The sequence below is a fragment of the Thunnus thynnus genome, chromosome 8 (genome assembly GCF_963924715.1).
Source record: "Thunnus thynnus chromosome 8, fThuThy2.1, whole genome shotgun sequence".
Taxonomy (NCBI): domain Eukaryota; kingdom Metazoa; phylum Chordata; class Actinopteri; order Scombriformes; family Scombridae; genus Thunnus; species Thunnus thynnus.
Genome location: NC_089524.1, coordinates 6,274,284 through 6,293,584, shown reverse-complemented (window position 1 = coordinate 6,293,584; position 19,301 = coordinate 6,274,284). Strand labels below are relative to the sequence as shown.

The 19,301-nt window shown below is 41.9% G+C and overlaps 1 protein-coding gene across 1 annotated transcript in view; it reads right to left on the bottom strand.

The window, feature by feature from the left end:
• Positions 1–18,788, bottom strand: part of LOC137188505 (PH domain leucine-rich repeat-containing protein phosphatase 1-like) — a 23,043-nt gene extending 4,255 nt beyond the window's left edge. Inside the window, exons 1-13 of the mRNA XM_067598159.1 lie at positions 16,843–18,788; positions 10,718–10,914; positions 9,451–9,576; positions 9,075–9,223; positions 6,685–6,831; positions 6,030–6,257; positions 4,760–4,962; positions 4,585–4,645; positions 4,392–4,487; positions 2,173–2,328; positions 1,835–2,035; positions 1,177–1,357; positions 504–529 (exon numbers count right to left, since the gene is read on the bottom strand). Of these exons, the coding sequence (XP_067454260.1) occupies positions 504–529; positions 1,177–1,357; positions 1,835–2,035; positions 2,173–2,328; positions 4,392–4,487; positions 4,585–4,645; positions 4,760–4,962; positions 6,030–6,257; positions 6,685–6,831; positions 9,075–9,223; positions 9,451–9,576; positions 10,718–10,914; positions 16,843–18,475 (3,404 nt within the window). The 5' untranslated portion in view covers positions 18,476–18,788. The remainder of the gene's footprint in view (positions 1–503; positions 530–1,176; positions 1,358–1,834; positions 2,036–2,172; positions 2,329–4,391; positions 4,488–4,584; positions 4,646–4,759; positions 4,963–6,029; positions 6,258–6,684; positions 6,832–9,074; positions 9,224–9,450; positions 9,577–10,717; positions 10,915–16,842) is intronic.
• Between the last annotated feature and the right edge of the window lie 513 nt (positions 18,789–19,301).

Genomic DNA, 19,301 nt, shown 5'->3' with positions numbered 1-19,301 from the left:
CCTCCACTTTAAATTTCAATACTTTTTCTTCTTGTATGACCATGTTAAATAAAGCATAATAGGAGGATGATCAAGGATATTGATCCACAAATGTAATAACTAGAGTGCAGATTTTGCAGATCTCAGGTAATGTTGCATCAGACTTATAAAACTGTTTTGCACTTTCTAAGTAAGTGGAAGCTTTGGTACTTTCTCGAGGCTTCCCTCACTAACAGTAGGTTGTTTGTCCTCCGACTCTGGGTGGAAACATTATTTCACATGTTAGCTGCATTGCCAATATTTTCGCTACTGTTTGACTCTCTTCTCCTGTCTCTACTCTGTGAACTATTCGTGTTTCAGGAGTTTGTTTTCTCCTAAATTGTTCTCTTTCACGTTGTAGTTACTGAATTATTATTTTGTTTTCCCCAATTCCACTACACACACAGACATACATACATAACACACACACACATTGATGAAAACTGTCATTTGGATTCAGAGAAAGGCAGAGATTAAGGAGTTACCAGGAGATTACAAAGGATTTCCTGATCTGGCCGAACCCAATAAAGACGAACACAGAGGTAGAGACAGACAAAGAGATAAAGGGACAGAGGGGAGCTTGTTTTTTTTTTTTGTCATCAAACTAGAACGACGCTGATTTTTACCTTTAATTTTCTGTTACACAAGAGACACTGCTCAGGAAAATCGTGATAAAACTGGAATCCTCCACCTGTGCACCCGATTCCTGCCTCCTTTTTTTAAAATCATTTTTAATCCAGTGTCTGAAAAGGTCATAGTTATAGTGCTTTCCCTAGTTAGTGCTAGTTAACCTAACTTAAAAAAAAAGTAGCCTACATCAAGTAGCCTACATCCATCAACACCCAGACTATTCTTGAATTAGAAAAGTTTCATTCTGGTTTTCTGGCTTATTATAGTACACAAATCCTTAGAAAAGTAGTTAATGATACTAGGATGAACCTGGATGCCAAAAATCTCGCGGTTTTTGACAGTAACAGATGATCATTTGTTCAAAATACTCTAAAATAACTTCCTCAAGGTTCAAGTTCAGAGCCACTACTTTTTAATCTGTTACCCCCTTGGTGATGTCATCTCTTTCCACAGCTGTTCTATGACTAAACAATGTGGCCACAACAACAAAAAATTTTAAGCTGAGGAAGACCACTACGGTTAAATAACCACATGTATCAGACCAACCTTGATCTCAGGCAGCTGGAGGACCTCGGGGAAGGCGTTGATGCAGTTGGAGTGGGCGGAGAGCGTGTGCATGCGCTGACAGTTCAGGATGGTGGTGGGTACGGCTCTCAGTCTGTTGCCGCTCAGGTCCAGCTCCTCCAGCTGCTCCAGTTGTGCCAGTTTACTGCAGGAGGAGGAGGAGGTACGGTTATATCAGAGCGCCGGCACTGCAAACTTTATTTTGGAGCCACATTTATCAAACTCATCTCTTTTGTGACCTTTCTAGAAGGGGAGGCTGTGATTTGAGACTGGATGATAAAACAAAGTGTACCGTATTTTTAGGATTTAGACAACTCATAAAAGCAAAGGAATGCGAGTAAATGTGAGCTTGGGTGGCCCTCGAGCCTACAATTAAGTCCACAAAATTGGATGATGCTCTTCAGGAGGAGCTCCAGATCTCAGACTCAGTGTGTTTTGGGAAGCTAAACCTCTTAACTAGACTTTTGTAAACTCTACTAGACCACTACTTGTAGGGTGACGTTGCGTCTATGTGTGTTTTCTGTTTTTTATTTGAAATTTGTCCTTCAATGCAGCACAATTCAAGGTAAATAAGCAGTGTAGTTGTTGGCAGGCTCTGATCATGTGTGGTACAGTATTTTACCTTGCGGTGAAGGTCTGCAGCTGGTTGTAGGCGAGGTGAAGCACTCTGAGGTGGCCGTGTCCCGTCAGGAGAGGGATACACTTATCTGTCAAGTTGTTATTGGTCACATAGAGCTCCTCCAGGCTGCTGAAACTGTCGTCTGATAGGCTGGCCGCAGGGAGGTTCTCCAGCTTATTGGCCGACACATTTAGGTATCGCAAGCTGTGATGAAACGAAAAAGAACATTAATTTAGTGCTTTAACAAGTGGCGTAATAAATCAAAGACACAAAGACAGAAAGATGAGAGGAGTGAAAAAGACATTACGGAGAGAAAAACAAAGGATATTTGTTGTGTTTACCTCTGTGCTTTGATGAACAGGTTGTGTGGGAGCTCGATCAGATGGTTGTGTTGGAGATCCAGGACCTCTAGCTGCGATCTCTCCAGCCTCTCAGCCAGCCGACACACATCGTTCCAGCCTGCCAGCAGCTTTCTCAAGCTCCCACTGGACAGCAGCCTACAGTACACAAACAACAACGCCAGCTCAGTCTCTCTATGTGTGTACTGTAAACCAGTAACATCATCGCCAGTATTAACTCTGTTTTACCCTGATGATACGTATGATGCTACAATCACCTGATTTTCCACTGAGGAATATTCAAGTTCACTCACAGTTCACAAGTTTTGCTTGTACAAGTGTCCAAAATCAGATTCAACAAACTCTTAACTGCACAAACTTGTTGTAAGTCGTTCTTTTCAGCCTGATGAACGTCATCTGTTCAACGGATCTGATCATTAGTATAAATAACTCCCCTAAAACTGCCATATAAGGCGACGTGTTACGCTCCGTTTGTAGGCAAGTTTCATTCACAAAAATGTTACAGCAATTTCACAATGCAGAGCTTAAAGTCCTGCTTCAAGAAATCAGTAGCATCAGAACGTCGAGTATCAAAGAGTTGGCAGTGATATGGTCCAATTTTTAGGCTTTTTTACGTCTTGTATAATTAGATATCTAGAAATCAACTAGAAATCTTTCCAGCTTTTGTAAGACTGTTATTTTATTTTGACAAACTGTAGTGTTAAGTCGAAAATGTATCTGACAATTAAACAAATAAAAATCTATATATACACTGCAGCTGACAGGAACAGGAGGTCATATTATACTGAGAAATATGAGCTTTTTATGTTAATGTGAGTTATAAAAAGGGAAGCTGAAGGGCAACGAGAACGCTGAGCTTTTAAGTTTCATCATGAGTCATTAATAACACCATCGAGCACTTCATGTTTAACTAGGAAAGTAGTTTAGAAACATGCACATAAAGTCTTACTGTCTTTATCCTATTGTCAGCTACCACCTGCTGCTGTTTCTGATGTACTGTGCGTTTATATTTAAATACACTGAAGGCAGCCTGATGCAAGATCCGTATTAGAGAACATCATTTCCTTCTCAAGGGGTTCCTGTTCAATTACAGAACAGGAACTGAACTATCATTCAGCTTTTTGTGTTGGACCACAGACAGGAAGTTAATTCATTGTGTGTTTTAAACTAGAGCTGCAAAGGCTGATTAATCGATTAGACGATCAACAGTAACTGAATCGATCAGCTACTTTGGCTCACCATTACCAGAGCGCCACTACCCTTCTCGTCCTTATGGAGGTGCTGAACGGACGGTCAGATGGACGGCGATTGTAGGCGACAACGAAGAAGAAATGCAAGCAAAATAACTCTCCGTGTCCGCGCTGGAAACACAGAGCTGGAGCTTTGACAGTCACTAGAAGCACATCCGTGGCCCTTTGTAAAAGTTTCTGAGTGACACCTGTGTTGTAGCTGAGCTAACGTTAGCGGCTCAGCTTGCTGTTTCTCATATTAATGTTACTGTCATCAGCCCTGAATATCTTGTAAAGCTCTGAATATAGCACAGCATAGTTGGTTATCGGCCCATGTGTTGTGTTTACTTCCATGGAAAAGTAATACATATTTGGTTTATTAGCATGCCGTCTCTTATCAGATATGCTAACGCTACCAGCAGCTCTATGAGAGGCACAAACTGAGGCTACAGTTAGCAGTGTTCTGATATTTATACTTGACAGCATTTCTTTTCTGTGAAACTGATGTACTGTTAATAAATACTATACATTATCTGACTATTAAATACTAGTTTTTGAAAGATTAACAGCAGGAGTAAATATCTATATCTATTTTTAGGGGCAAATGCAACTGTAGAGCCCTGCTGCCGTTAGAAACTGAGTACAATTAGCTGATAATTAGCAGTCACCTGGTGTTTCTGTAGTAGTGACAAAACGTTTAAAAATATACATATTGGCAGTTTGAATTAAAAAATGGGGTGCGTTCCCTGCATGAGGTTGCTACGTCCTTTCAGATTTTAATGCGTCACAGATGCAGGATACGAATCTATCAACAGCACTGAAATAATCTAAATAAAGTTTACTGTGTTCAGATCAAAATCAAAGTTTCAGATCAGAGACTTTTTTAATTATTCCAAAGACAAAAAGGCCAAATATTGTATTACTGGCATTTTAGGAACCCGTTTGTGCACTATTTATTGGTGAAAAACTTACTGTATGGGCAGCTCAGTAACAGAATTGTGGTTGATGTCTAAAACTTCCAGTCTGCTGCTCTCACACACCCAGTCAGGGACACAGTCCAGCTTGTTCCTTTAGAGAAAATAAATACAGCATCAGCATCCAGCTCAGAAAAAGCATATAGCCTTCTCTTCCACACTGTAAATATGACAGTAAAGCGCCTTCTTACCAGGACAAATCTAGAACAGTCAGATTCTCTGGCACCGGCTGCACCTCCAGCTGTTTCAGCTCTACAAACACAAACATAACATTCCTGCCTCTTTATAGACTGTGAGTGTGAATGGATATACAGTGTCAAACATGATCTGTTTTACATCCATGCAACACATAATAAGTGCTAGTACCGTTGTGTGCAGCGTGCAGGCTCTTGAGGGCGTGACCGCTGACTCTGAGGAGGGAGAGAGTGTTTCTGTCACAGCGGAGGAGTTCCAGCCTACAGAGAGGCCTGACATCCAGCTCCTGTAGACCAGTGTCCCTCAGGTCCAGCTGGACGATGTGGACCAGCTGCTCCGTGTCTCCTACTGTCACCGTTTGAAGCCGGTTCAGCCTGGACAAGAGAATATGGACATGACAAAAGAGGGTAAGACTGTCAATTTACAAATCAATTTAGAGCTATATTAATCACCAACTATTTTGATAATCTATCAATCATTTTTAGTCATTTCTTTAAGACTATGTCCAAATTCTCTGATTCCAGCTTCTTAAATGTGGATATGTTTTAGCATCCTGGGCTTTAGGAAAGAGTGACTGACATTTTCTGACATTTTAAAGACCAAATGACTAATCGATTAATCAGAAAATAATCATTTATTTCAGCTCCAATTTGAACCCTTATTGTTTTGGCCACAAAAATAAAGAAGAGTCATGCTAGCAGCTCTGTGCTTTGAGCTAAACGGTAATGTTAACTAAACCTCTAGCATGCTCACAATGACAATTCTAGCATATTGATGTTTAACTGGTATAATGTTTACCATGTTCACCATCTTAGCTTAGTGCATTAGCATGCTAACATCTGCTAATTAGCACTAAACACAAAGTACAACCGAGGCTGATGGAAATCATTAGTTTTGCAGGAATCTGGTCATAAACCGAAGTATTGGATGAATTAAAATTTTGATCTCATGATGGTTAAATGGAAAAGTCTGGGAATCAAAGTCATTAGAATTCATCCTCTAGGGACTTTGAATATCTGTACCAAATTTTACATCAATCCATCCAATGGTTCTTTAGATATTTCAACAACCAAACATGTCAACCTCATGGTGGCCCTAGAGGGAAAGTCAGAGGACCAAAGTCATCAAAATTCATCCTTTGGGGACCACAAATGTCTGTACAAACTTTCACGGCGATCCATCCAACAGTTTTTGAGTTATTTCAGTCTGGACCAGGCTGACATGATCATCTCTGGAGCCGCGCTGCTAGCATGGCTCCGGAGGCTAAACTCAACTTTAATTATTTAGCTGTAAGATTTCCAAATCCACAGGACAAAAAAAACAACACAGAGAAACACAGAGCATATTTTTTCTTGCAGAATCTTGACAGGTCTTATATTTCAAACCAGCTTTGTTCCAGTATTGCTTCTAAAAAGATCTGCGTCAGTGCGGATGTGTTTACCTGAGATCTATGTGGCGAGCAGGCAGCCACTGCAGCCCCGCCATATTCAGGACAGAGAGCTGGTTCCCTGCCAGACAGAGTCTCTCCAAGCCTCTGAGCTTCTCCAGGATTGGAGGGACGCAGCTGAAACAGTTGAAGGACAAGCCGAGGTAGGTCAGGCCCTCCAGAGAGCCCAGATCCACAGGCAGAGAGCTCAGAAGGTTACCGTCCAGAAGAAGAGTCTGCAAGCTGAACACATGAATGATATAGAACACAGTAAAGCAGTAGATCTTTTATCGTCTGCTTGATAAATAACAAACAGACATTCTGCTGGTAGACAATAACTGAGCATTTGACCCCGAATTCCCAGTCGTGCAGGGAACAGCAACAGCATGATTCTGCGCTTTGTTCACCTGACAAAACCTCTGTATTATCAGGACGGGAGTCTGGTGCTCGGCCTGCTGTTCACTTTAATACAGAGAGAAGGATTAATCTGTACTGATGGAACCACAATGATGACAAACTCCTGTCTGATATCTCTGTTAGCAAAGTAAAAAGGTCACCGAGGTTACATTCTGCTCTTGGCCAATAACCTGACAAATTATCGTCATCATTAAAATCATCATCATCAATAACCGAAGCCCAGAGGTCGACATTTTCTTTTCAGCCTACTTACTTGTGCATGGTTCCAACTTCTGCAGGCAGAGACGAGAGACGATTTCCAGACAAGTTTAGCTCTGTGAGGGAGGTGATATCACACAAGGCCAGAGGAAACTCAGACAGAGCGTTATTTGACAGACTGAGGCTTCTCAGTTTACAAAACCTGAAGAGAGGGAGAGAGTGAGAGAGAGGGGAGGGGCAGGAAGAAAAAAAAGGGCAGACAAAGAGGGACAAAGATATTAATCTCTCTGTGCTATAATCAGACTCTGGCCTTCTTCTGAATTTAGGCACTGACAAAAACAAACTTGTGAAAACTTTTTTTTTTTTTAAGTTACGTAACACCTGTGTGATAAACAGGGAAAATTACCAAGGAGGAAGCCTGCACAAGGTCTCTCTGCATAAAACATACAGTACAAGTGCTATTTAAAACTAAATGTTTACACTACTAAAAGATTTCACCATAACAATGCAGCATGTGGTTCAGGTAGGAGCTGAGTGTGTGTGTGTGTGTGTGTTTCCTGGTTTTCCTAATGCAGTTCACCGAGGGGCCAGGGTGAAAAGCTAAGCCGGACCCACGTCCTTCCGAGGGAAAGTCACAGGAAAAACACATTCCTCAAAACACTGACTGGGAAGTGTGTGTTTATGGAAGGACAATGCCTGCATATACTCTATACTCGTTTTTCTTTCACATAAATGTCACAGTCTTCATCTGATGTTAAGAAACGTGGCAGGAAAAGATGCCAAAAGGGGAAACAGAAAGTTGAAAGTGTGTATGTGTGCATGTTGTACTGTATCATGAATGGATATTGCAGTTCGATTGGTGGACCTCCAGCCATTTAGTCTAATCTGACAACATGTGACTGACAAGTGTGAGATCACTAAACATGACTTTAAAGGTGCAGTGTCTAGCGGTGAGGTTGCAGATTGCAGATTGTCACCCTCCCCTTTCAAGCATGTACGGTGGCTGCAAAACTTGTGAAAAACGTGAAAGGCCTTCTCTCTAGAGCCAGTGTTTGGTTTGTCCGTTCTGGGCTACTGTAAAAACATGGTGGTCCACCATGTTGGGCTCCGCGGATTAGGACCTGCTCCCTCTGTAGATATAAAGGGCTCATTCTAAAGGTAACGAAAACACAACTTATTAACTTCTTATTTGCAGGTGACTACACACTAATTAAAACAGACTTATAAATATTATATTCAGTTTCTGCCAGATGCCACTAACTTCTACACACTGCACCTTTAAGTCTTAAAGTAAGCAATAAGCAATAAAGTAATAGTCTGTATACAGGCCATGTGCTGATGAATACATTTTCCACCGGTGGAAGAAAAAGATGTCAGATGCTTTAGTTCAGTTATTCTCAAACCGTAGCAGAGCATGAACGGAGGTAAAAATGTTAAGTGAACTAAAGCTGAATCAATCTGAATAATAGAAAATCAAATCAAAATTCACATTATCACAAAACGACACATTTAATACCAAATGAACAAAGAAAAAAAACAAAGCAGGTGATGCTCGTCAAGCCAACTGAAGTCAAGAAAATATGAAGAGGTTTATCTTGCTCTTGAGTTAATTGTCAAAGTAGCAGAAGAGTCTTGTGTCTTTTGTGTTTAAAAACTCTTGGCAGCTTTGGACAAAGATTAACTTGATGAGAATGTTCTTTTTTTAAAGGTTCAAACATCATTTTAATCACTTCTAGCCACTGTTGAGGATGTTCATTTGGGGAAATGTACAGATTTCAGCTTTAAATATGACAGATTACAACCTTATGTCAATGCTATTTTATGAAGTCTGACAGCACTCAAGTTTGGTTCCTTTTTTATTCCTTTTTGCTAAGTTGCAGTTATCTCATAGCAGCTTGATTTAGTCCACTTCAAAGAGCTACTGAGTCCTTGTTTGATGATCTGTGTCATTTCCCTTTATTTTGCAGTGTTGTACTATTTTGTGTGGGACAGAGCGCCTGTCTAATTGCAGCTCACCACGCTCACAATGGGGAAGGCCTTTCCTACATAAGAGGAGCGTGACGGCAGGGACCAATTCAACAAGCTGACCTGGAAACCACGGAAGAGCCTTCTGCCCCGGAGGTCAGGTGGCTGGATGTCAAATCTCTCATCTCTACTGTAGCTGGCTTTTAATCATCCAAACCACACAGCCTCCCCCCCCCACACACACACACACACACACACACGTCATGTGTAATTTGATCTAAGCTGCTTCTTCTTTAGACCATATGGTAGCTCCCCAAGACGGTAAAAACCACTGAGGGACATTCCACGTCCAAAGGAAAGAATGACAAAGAGGAAAAAAAAAACTGCTTTTCATCTGTGGGCTCCTCCTGTTGACTAGTTTCCTAAAAAACAAAAAGGATGGTGTAGACCCCGTCTGAGTGCTGGTGATAGAAAACTCACCTGGTGAGTGCTGGAACACCTTTGTGCAGGGACATGAAGTTGCTTTTGAGATTGAGGTGGGTGAGGTCCTGGCTGTAAAACAGCTGAGCGGGCAATTCCTCTAGGCTGCAGCACGACAGGTCGACTGAGTTCACTCTCTGGGATGCAATCTGACACAGTGGGAGGGAGCGACAGGACGACATGATGAGCGACTTATGACAACGACCAAGTCCACAGGAGGCAGTTAAGTTGTGTAAAATGCTGATATGTTGAACTTGAATTTATGAAAAGACATAAAAATGAAGCAAAGAGTGGTACAAACATGGCAACAAGAAGGAGCTAGAGCTTACACACACACACACATATATATAGACATACAGTATGTGTAGTCACACACCTTTGAGGCCGTCCTGTGCCAGCGGAGGTGCTCTGTGTAGGAGTCGTAGCTGATGTAATAGGTCTGGCTTTGAGGACCAGCTGAGCTGAGAGCCAGACAGTGGCTGTGTCTCCTCACCTCCTCCACCTGCAGCAGGGAACACATTTTAGCTTCATTGCATCTTTTCTTTTAACAAATCACCTGTTTAACCAGCCTAATGTATGACTGTGCGTTTTCCAAAAGTATGTTGAAATTAATGTTTTATTTGCTTCATTCAGTGCTTCTTTGGAACTGGTTCATATTGCAGGAATCCACCTTATACTTCTGCAGATTAAATCTAAATCAAATTTAGATTGTGAGGTAATTTTGTAGTTTTATGTACAGGTGTGAGGGTGTAGACAGTCCTGAGGGAAAATATAACCAAACAGAATAAAAGGAGACTGTACAAGACAGCAACTTCAGCCTCAATCCTGCATCAGCCAGTAATAACTCTGATTGTTATATTCTACCATCATACTGGAAATACAACACAACCAAAGCAGATGGGCAACATGAACCAATAAGCATTACGTCATTACTGATATGTTTGTTAGCCTATATTATATAGTCTGACTGATAAAGGATATTTGAGGCCGATACCAGTATTTGAGAGTTTGAAAAATCCAATATGATACATCAGCCAATGTTATTTTTCTTTACACAACCCATAACATGCATAAAAACATTTTTGATAGTGTTATCTTCATTTTTTTTTTACAACTACAAACAAGAGTAGGACGCTTAATGATTGAAAAATAAACTTGTTCTCTTTGGCATTTCTGTACTTCACTTTCTTGTCTTTTATCAGCTGACATAAACACACATACTGTTCTATCTGCTATGAGCTGATATCAGCCTGGATGATTTATCACTCAGGCTGTAGTAGATTATATAAATACTGTAAACTATATATAAATGCGTCTTTTTTGTTTATGTGGATGGGTGGAGGATTTAAAAAAATCTTAAACTAAGAAATATTTCACGGTATATTTATATATTTACTGTACAGTAGCAAACAATAGTTTGGACACACCTTCCTATTCACTTGAATGAGGAAGTGTTTCTAATTATACTGTGTTGCTGCCCAGCCTGAATCTGAACGAGGGCCAGTATTTATCTGGCAGTGCAGGATGAGAGCACAGTTGAAGAAGAGGTGATAGATCGTATCTTTGGTCTAAACCGCAGTGAGGAATTCTGTCCCTTGGAGGCTGGTTAACAGGTAAAGGCATGAAAGCCTTTCATTCAGTACCTTTCCTCCGATGAGAGGGAGGATGTGCATCTTGCCCGTGTGGGCATGTTTCACGGACGAGACAATGAGGCAGGTCCCGCTCAGCGTGACCTGACGCTTTGACCAGCGGTTCACCGGCAGTGCCAGCTTCCCTTTCCGCACGTTGAACACTCCAGAAAGCTGCACGCGCTCAGTACCTCCCACGCTCCGAGGCTTTCCTGAAGAAAGAAAGAGAGAGAGAGAGAGAGAGAGAAGCTCGTTATATGAGTGTAAAACTAATTGCTGATAATCATGAGCCTAGTGATCGGTATACACAGTGATGCTTTTCTTTTCATAATAGCCTTTTGCACAATAAAATAAGTTTATTTTTAGCTCTGTGGGATTTTGTGAATTAACTGCCTCACACTGGATTCCTCTTTCAGAGAGTGAGAGGCACAGAGCTGTGTGGTTATGTAAGTGAATTGTAGCTAATAGCCTGTGGGCTGAGAGAGTGAGCAGTCACTCGGGCGTGATTTGTTACATTAACCCCTCGCTGACACAAAAAGCACCAAGAGTTCAGCTGCAGTCACGGAGCGCCGCGTTGCTCTGTGTGTGTTTGAACCCGTTGAAAGCAACTATACACTCATTGACACAGTATATTCTCTTTTAAAAGTGTTTTCTGCTCTGCGTGTTTCATTCTCTACACTGTAATCACCGGAGAAAAAGAAACACACGAGAGAGTCTGAGCCACTAAGAAGCCTGAAATCAGATTAGCTTGTTATGTAATGTCTTATAACACCAGCATCTAGATCCTCCATGTCGCCTCCTCTAGTGACTGAAACAAGACATCACTCAACTTTCTCCACAGTTTCACACCAGGACTTAACAACTAGTATGGAAGAACATGGAGGATGGAGCCTCTATACTATTTGTTATCGATTGAAATGTGTATCAAAGACCGTCAAGTACTGAAAGTCAGCTTCAAATATTTGACCAGATTCAGAGATTTTAATTGACATTTTTTATGATTGCTATACTGTCATTTTACTCTAAACATGACAATATTTTTCACTATATTGTCATGTATGTTTCACGAGAGGAGTTATAGTTTGATAAATACATCATAAACATCTGAGAAATGTCCTTATAGCTGCTTAACTACATTACAGTTCATTAAAAACAACAAATTAAATGTTTATGTACCAATTTAAATGTGGAATGGGAATGTTTAAAATAAAGTGTTCGGATGATTGGTCCGAACCACCTGTAGTTCGGACCAATCAGTGTCACGAATCCAGCTGCCTCGCAAGGTTAGCTTCCATTAGCATTTATCACAGAGCTGCTAGCATAGCTGTAAACTCAGTCTTGTTCATTTTCTTTATGTCCAGTGTTTCCCCATAGAATTTTTTTCAGGCCTGGTGGTACGTGCCAAAAAACCCCTAAACAGACGTCGTGTAAGGGAAGGCCTATTGGTGCTGTCAAAAATGTAAGCTAAACACATTTAACTTGTTTTAACCTATTTGTTTGTTATATTTGGGGTTCTTCAACCACTCTGGGTCCCAGCCAGATTTTCGATGTTTGCCTTTATTTTTTTGGTTCAGCTTCAGTTGGACCAACATCAACAGCGTTTATGCTTGAACTAACTTAACTCAAGCTTTCCTCTCATCTACCCCTCTCACTTCTCTATCATCCACCCCTCTCACTTCTCCCACTTCTTTATTTCTCCCTTCTTCCCCATCTGTATTTCTGCTTGGCTCCAGAGTTTTGGAGAAAATCATTCATATACTGTATTTGGTTGTCCGTCCTCCACGTTAGAGTTTCTTCTATTCTTAGGTGGCGCCATGCTTACGTTAGCTAAACTGCATCCCATACACACATACTCTCACTCTGCAGTCATTTAAAGGGGACTCTGATGGCAGTGGCACTCAAATGGCGTCAAGAGTTTCCTAGACAACAACACAGAGGTCGACTCAAGTTGACTCCCAAACACGAATTATTATTTATTTCCAAATGAAGGGGTATTTGGTGTTATTTTTGGCATTAAAAACTAAGATTTTTTTTGGTCTGGCGGGGGTTCTCTGATGTCTTAAGGGCCTTAATCTTGAGATTAAAAATCGCTTTTTCCAACAGATTCTTTGCCAAAATAGAAGCACAATTATGTTACGAACTGATAGAGGTCCAACAAACTGAAAGGTCAGGAAAAGAGGAAAAACATACCGTAAAAGTAAGTCATTATAGCACACAGTTTCTGCAACTTTTCTTATCCATCTAAGTCCTTAAAATGTCCATGGATTATGTTTAAAATTCTTTTGGATGACTAATTTTTTTGCTTTAAGCCTCATGTTTTTTTGTAGTTCATTCCTAGATGAGTGATCTGCCCACATGCAAGCACCTTTTTTAGAGTTCTGAACGTACCATCGGTTCAAATAAGAACAGAGACTCCTGAGAGTATAAAGCCTGATGATATAAACAAAAATACAAAAAATGATTGAAGCTACTGTTTATGCCAATTGGTGATTTTATGTTACATGAACAACGGATGGGTGATTATATGGTTTTCTCTACTTCAACTGCCCGAATGCAGAAAGCTTATGAGTCGTCAAATGTGACGTAAATCTATATAACTGATAACTGATTCTTTCAAATACACCCCATTTTAAACTAAACAATAACGTGGAATGTGTACTGTGTGGGTCCACCCTTCCCTGGGCGGTGCAGGCGAGACGTAGGCGGGTGTAATATATACACACATACATGCCCTTTCCTTCCGTCTATTTCTCTGAATGGGGAACATCCTGTCTCTCATCAAGTAACCAATAGTTATTTCCTGCTCATTTCATACTGAGATTTCTCGGTGCATCTTGTCCTTGACCGGCCCCAGAATGCCAAAGTCTTCATCCATGTTCCTTATTATCAGCAGTTTCAAAGACTTTGCTTGAGGTTATCTTGAATTTTAGCTGGTATTGTGTGATAGTAACACTGCTGAGAGCAAAATAAGAAGTTTGTTTCTCGCAGCCTGTGTGTATTTAAGCGGTTTTGGGCACAAATGTCAGACGAGTTTGTTGGGTAAAGTATTTTACCTTGTAAAGTAAAGCAAGTGACCTCTGGGTACTGCAGTTCTGGGCTGAAGAGGAGTCTGCTGTTGCGACTGTCTCAAAGAGATCCGAAACACTGAGGAGGTGAAATCTGAGTTCTATGAAGGTCACTTTTCTCTTACGGTCAGCACACTGAGTGTCTGTGTTTGTGTGTGTGTGTGTAAGAGAGAAAGAATACTTGGCAATGTGCATTTAGCCAGAGGGATTATGCTGAGTCAAACTCCTTTGGCTCGACTCTGAACACCAGCATTCAGAAACAATTTATACTGCACATGCTGAGAGGACAGGACGGGACAGTGTGGAGCAAAAAAAAAATATGACAGAAGTTTGATTTTTAGTGAAGTCGAAACTCAAGAAAACATCTTCAAAATATTATAGATCTGGAGCTGGAGTCAGCAAAGTCTGCGGTGATCTGATCAAAGTGCACTTGCAGTAAAAATGACTACACATGACTCTGCTGAGAATATGACAGTCATCCGCTGTCTTATGACTCATGGATTTGAAAGTAACATAAGGAAGATGATGTGTGAGGTGAGAGTGACTAACCTGTTTTATACATAAAACACTAACGCAGAGGTTTTCGAAGAGGGCTCCGAACGGTTTCAGGCGAGGCTCCGTGAATGGAAGTTATCAAAAGGAGATCACATAGAATAGCCTAAATGTGTGTGTTTTGGTTAGAGATAGCTCAGATTGGGAAGAATTGTTCTGTTTTTCCCATTTTCCCAGAGTCAGAAACTAATAAATGCCTTCTGACAGACTTATTTATGTATCTGGTGTAGTCTGAAGTATGTCATATAACAGCAATATCAGGCTATCTTGGCTGGATTGTTGAGTGTCTATGGGATCGAATAACAATCATGATCCCATAGGCATCCAGGAATTGAGCAAAACTAAGCAGGAAAACCGGTGGGGGCTTTTTTCCAAGTTTTGTCTGAGGGGAGGCTCGCAGTCTCAAGACTCTGCACACAAAAGCGAATGAATCTAAAATAGCTTACAGCTCAATGGTGCAAGCTATGTAAATGTGACATTACTGGTTTCTAATTTGGTCCAGAATCTTATCTTATGTCGTCCTTCAGTTCTCTCTGTTAGGTATCTGTATTAGGATATCCTTTTATCCTTTAAGTTGAGATAACTGAGGTTCAATATGCTCTTGACCTACCTCTATTTACCCAATGTAGAGACTACACATTTCACAACACAAAAACAGAAAAAAACAGCTAAATAAAGCATGTTAATGTGGTTAACTTCATTACTTAGCATTAGTCATCAGTCTATCAAGCCTATAGGGATTGGTGGACTTGCTTGTCCACCCCCTTCTTTCTTCTAAAACAGCTTTCCTACATTCCTACTATTGTGCATTTCCTACAGAAATGCACAATAGTCTAATCACAAACAACTTATCAGTTTATTTACATGTTTCAGTATGTCTATGTGAATGAGAAGTCTTAAAGTAACTAGGATAATGGACATTTGAACATTTACAAATCCACAACAACTGGGCAAAGTCCATCTGCTGGTGACGATCATGTGATACGATCAAAAACTCCACAACAGCTGCCGGATGGACCTTGTGGTGAGAATGTTTTCTGAGCTACTGTTTCCATGGTCAAACTTTAAACCTCAAAATATACTTAAATACTGGGTCAATACTCCTGAACATGGCATTAAATCACTAAAGGCAATATGTGAGCTTATTATTATTTCATTAAAAATTAATGGAGATTCAGCCAAATGCGCTGAGTCGCAAAACAGATCTGAAGGCTCACGAGGAAAGATGACAAAATACCTCAGTTTATTTTTTCCAGACATTTCTCTAATCTTTGTTATCGTCTTGTGAATTACTGGAGTTTAACTTCTTCGGGATCATAAACTTTTTAAAACAACAATCCGAACAGAAAAAATAATCACAAGTTGACTTAAGGTCAGGACCGGGCGTCTTAGATGACTTGCTGTATGACAATTTTTCCACAAGTCATCGTTATTTGTATTATTTATGTTGAAAATCTGATTTCAGCAATGTCATGGTTATTTCATTCCATGACGCCACCGCTGCACTGTAACTGTGTTCCTGTCACGAAGGTAGCGCTTCCACTTCGCTGTCACACCAGCCTCTCGCTGCTCGTTTTCACGGCTGCGTGTTTGTCTGCGGCGGCTGGAAGGGCCCCTGCGTCCAGCGGCATAACTCTACGTCACGCTTTGTTCCTCTGTCGTGTTACAGTGGGAGCCAATAGAGGGGAGGAGAGGGGAGGGGGGGGCTCTCCATATAACATTTCCAGGGACGAGACAGAGGAAAGACAGACATATTTTTGCACTATGTATGTTCAGTAATAGTATATCTTTGGGCGTATGCTTTGTAAAGTCTACATAAAAGGAGCCACTCTTGAACGCTCTTGAAAGAAGACTTGAGCATGACACTTAAAACTTATCGAATAGGATTGAGAAACTTCCAGCATGTTAATTCTAAAAAATGTTATTTTCTGTTTCTTCCTAAATCATCACACCATATGCTCCTGACTCTTTATCCTCAATATCTTTGTTGAGGGTGTAAAAAAACAAAAAAACAAGGTCAAAAACAATATCCAGTTGTGCTAATCCCATAAGAGATCATGGCTGTTTTCCCATCCTCTTATCCTGCTTTGTCAGCAAAACAGGATCATTATCAATAACAACAAAAAAAAAACACCAGAACAAGAAGAGAAACAGGATCCATAATGTGGTTACAGTTTGGGTCTTTGGCATTTGCCGAAAGATCACACCTGTTACCTCCAGATGTGTCTCCCTACAGGGCCTACAAACAGAGGGGTTGGGGTTGGGTTTACAGGCACAACACTGGTTATTGTCCCCGCACGACAATTGAATACACTTGTTTAACAGTTCGACTGACCAAACACAATGACAGCACTCACGGTACACTGAGAATGGATGAACAATGAATGAGCAGAGACAAGCCGAGCACGACTAAAGTGGCCCGGCTGTGACTCGCGACTAGTGGCTTTCTGACAGCTAAGGTACACTATGATTGGAAAATAATGATGAATCTTATCCAGAAAAAAAAAGTTGTTTTGTACTCACCGAAATAGAAGCGAATCAGGCAGCCGATTTCTGGATTCATCGCCTCCTCCTGCACCCTGCATGGGTCTTCAAACCCCAGATTAATGAGGTACTCGTTTAATATCTGCAGGGGTTTCTCATCATCTCCCAGCCGCCGCACAGCTCCACCATGCAGCTGGAGAAAGAGGGCTGGGGTCGGACTAGTATTGATGGGTTCTGGCCATCCTCTGCTCCCCTCGGGGAGCTCCGGGTCAGGCTGGACAGATGCTTGGCTGGTCAGGGGCCGGGTCTGAGAGCTGCTGGAGCATTTGGAGGGGGGACTGATTAATTTTGGGGAATCTGCGCTATCACCAGCTTCATTGTCTTGTGTGCTTGTCACTTGGTTGGAAGCATTACAGGGGTCTGTGGTGGTGGTGGTGGTGGGAAGGTCTGCAGCAGAGTTGCTGGTTGAATGTGCTGGATCAGAATTGAGATCTACTTCGTCTGAGGAGCTCTCAAATGGGTCGGGTCCCTCTGTGGCGCTGTCACAGTTGGGGCTCATCACTGAGGAGTCTGTGCCCAAACCCAGCCCGTCACTGAGTGAGTCCCGGTGCTCTGTGCTTCTGGGTCCACTTGGGCTGAAGTCCTCACAGGTGCTGCTCTCCATATCTGACCCCGAGTAGACTCCATAACAGTCTGCCACACTGAGGCTCAAATCCACCCCGATGTCATTCAGGTAGACCTCTGATGAAGAGTTGCTTGCCGTTTTATCATCCAAAAACAAGTTAGAAGACAGTTTGGTATCAGGATAACACTGTTTAGTGTTGCTGCTGTACTGCAGAGCCTCATTCTCTTCTGCTTTGAGGTTTTTGACATACACACTGTCACTAAGAGTTCTGATGTCATCAGTCTGTCCATTATTATCCTTACAATGATCATTTTGGTCAGCTAAAGCAGTAGTTTTACAGTTAACTCTCAAGACAGCCCCAGCTTTGCTCCCTTCCAGCTTACTGGCTACCTCTTGAGCTGTAGTGTCCGCTGTGCACAACACCGGCCGCGGGTAACAGGGCGTGAGCCAGTCGTGGACGTGAATACAGCCCCGCCGGAGGTCCGATCTCACCCATGATTTATCTGAGGCCTGGAGCTGCTTGGACTGCTTTTGCCGGAGAAAGGTCTTCCTATCCAGGCTGAGGGTGCTCAGCGGCGAGGCTGAGGGAGCGGGACTGGGCGCCTCCGCAGAAGACAACCCGGAGGAGCTGCTGGTCGGCGGAGCCCCCAGCGACAGATTCCTCTTGTGCCGCTGCCGCCTCTTGCCCAGCAAAGAGTTGACAGAAGTGGTGCTGTTGACAGATGTGAGAGTGTAAATGTTGGCTGTTTTCACGGCGGGTATGTTCATATTTTTGGCCGCGCCGCCGATAGCGTTGGCAACTTGGTTTTGATAGATCCCATTTCTTATCGCAATCTGGAGAAGGGAGGTGGCCGCCAGTCCCTTCCCGAAGAGCTTCGCCTCAGCGCCGCTGCCGTCATCCTCCCCGATGGAAGGTCTCTTTCCAGCAGACAGCGGCGTTAACCCACCGGGTTTCACGGAGCTACCGTCACCGTTAGATTCCGGTGTCCCCTGTGGTGTTTGTGAAGTTAAAAGCGCTCCAGACTCGCTTTCCTTCACACGGTCCATCCTGTTAGCTATACAGCGTCAGTTAGTTAGCAGGTGAATGCTAGCCTGCGTTAACGGCTAACGGCTATAGACTTCACGTTAGCTTAGCATGCTAAAGTACTGCGCAGTTCGTCCAAAGAATTGTCCCGCTACATCATCCCATTTCATAATACGCCCGTTAGCTCTCTGACAGGAGCTAACCGGCTCGTCGAACTGGTAAAACGATTTTCTAGTCAGTCGCCATGGAAGCGTTGCGACTGCTACAGTGCAGACCGATGAGAGTGATGGTCAGCGGTGCATCGTGGACAGGGCGGGGTCTCATTGGATATGAATTATGACGCATTCACTGCCACGAAGAGCTCGGAATTTGTAAAGCTATGAGTATGAGTGGTTAAAACAACTGGGAAAGTACCAAGTCTTGTTTTGTTTGGGCTAGAGAACAAGAAAGCCGACGGTAAAAGCTACGTATTATAGTCTGAAATGTTACCATTTGACGCTATAACATGTTTACGTGGCTTTATTAAGTCTCTTTAGGCTAAGGCTTTTTCATCTTAACTCATTACTATTTTCTTTATGTTGTGTGTTCTTTGTTATTAATACTGTAGCACTTTGAGTTTCACTATGAATGGAAAGTGCGGTACAAATTAAATGTATTATGATTATTATTATTATTAAAACAATCGGCACATTAATCGATAATGAAAACAATCGTCATTTGCAGCCCTACTACAGTGGATCTGTGTTGTCAGCTATTTTGATATTACATAAATATAATAAAAGAAAAGATGCACCACAATACATGTTGATCAACACAAACACCGAGCCCATTTCTTCTAACTATAGAATC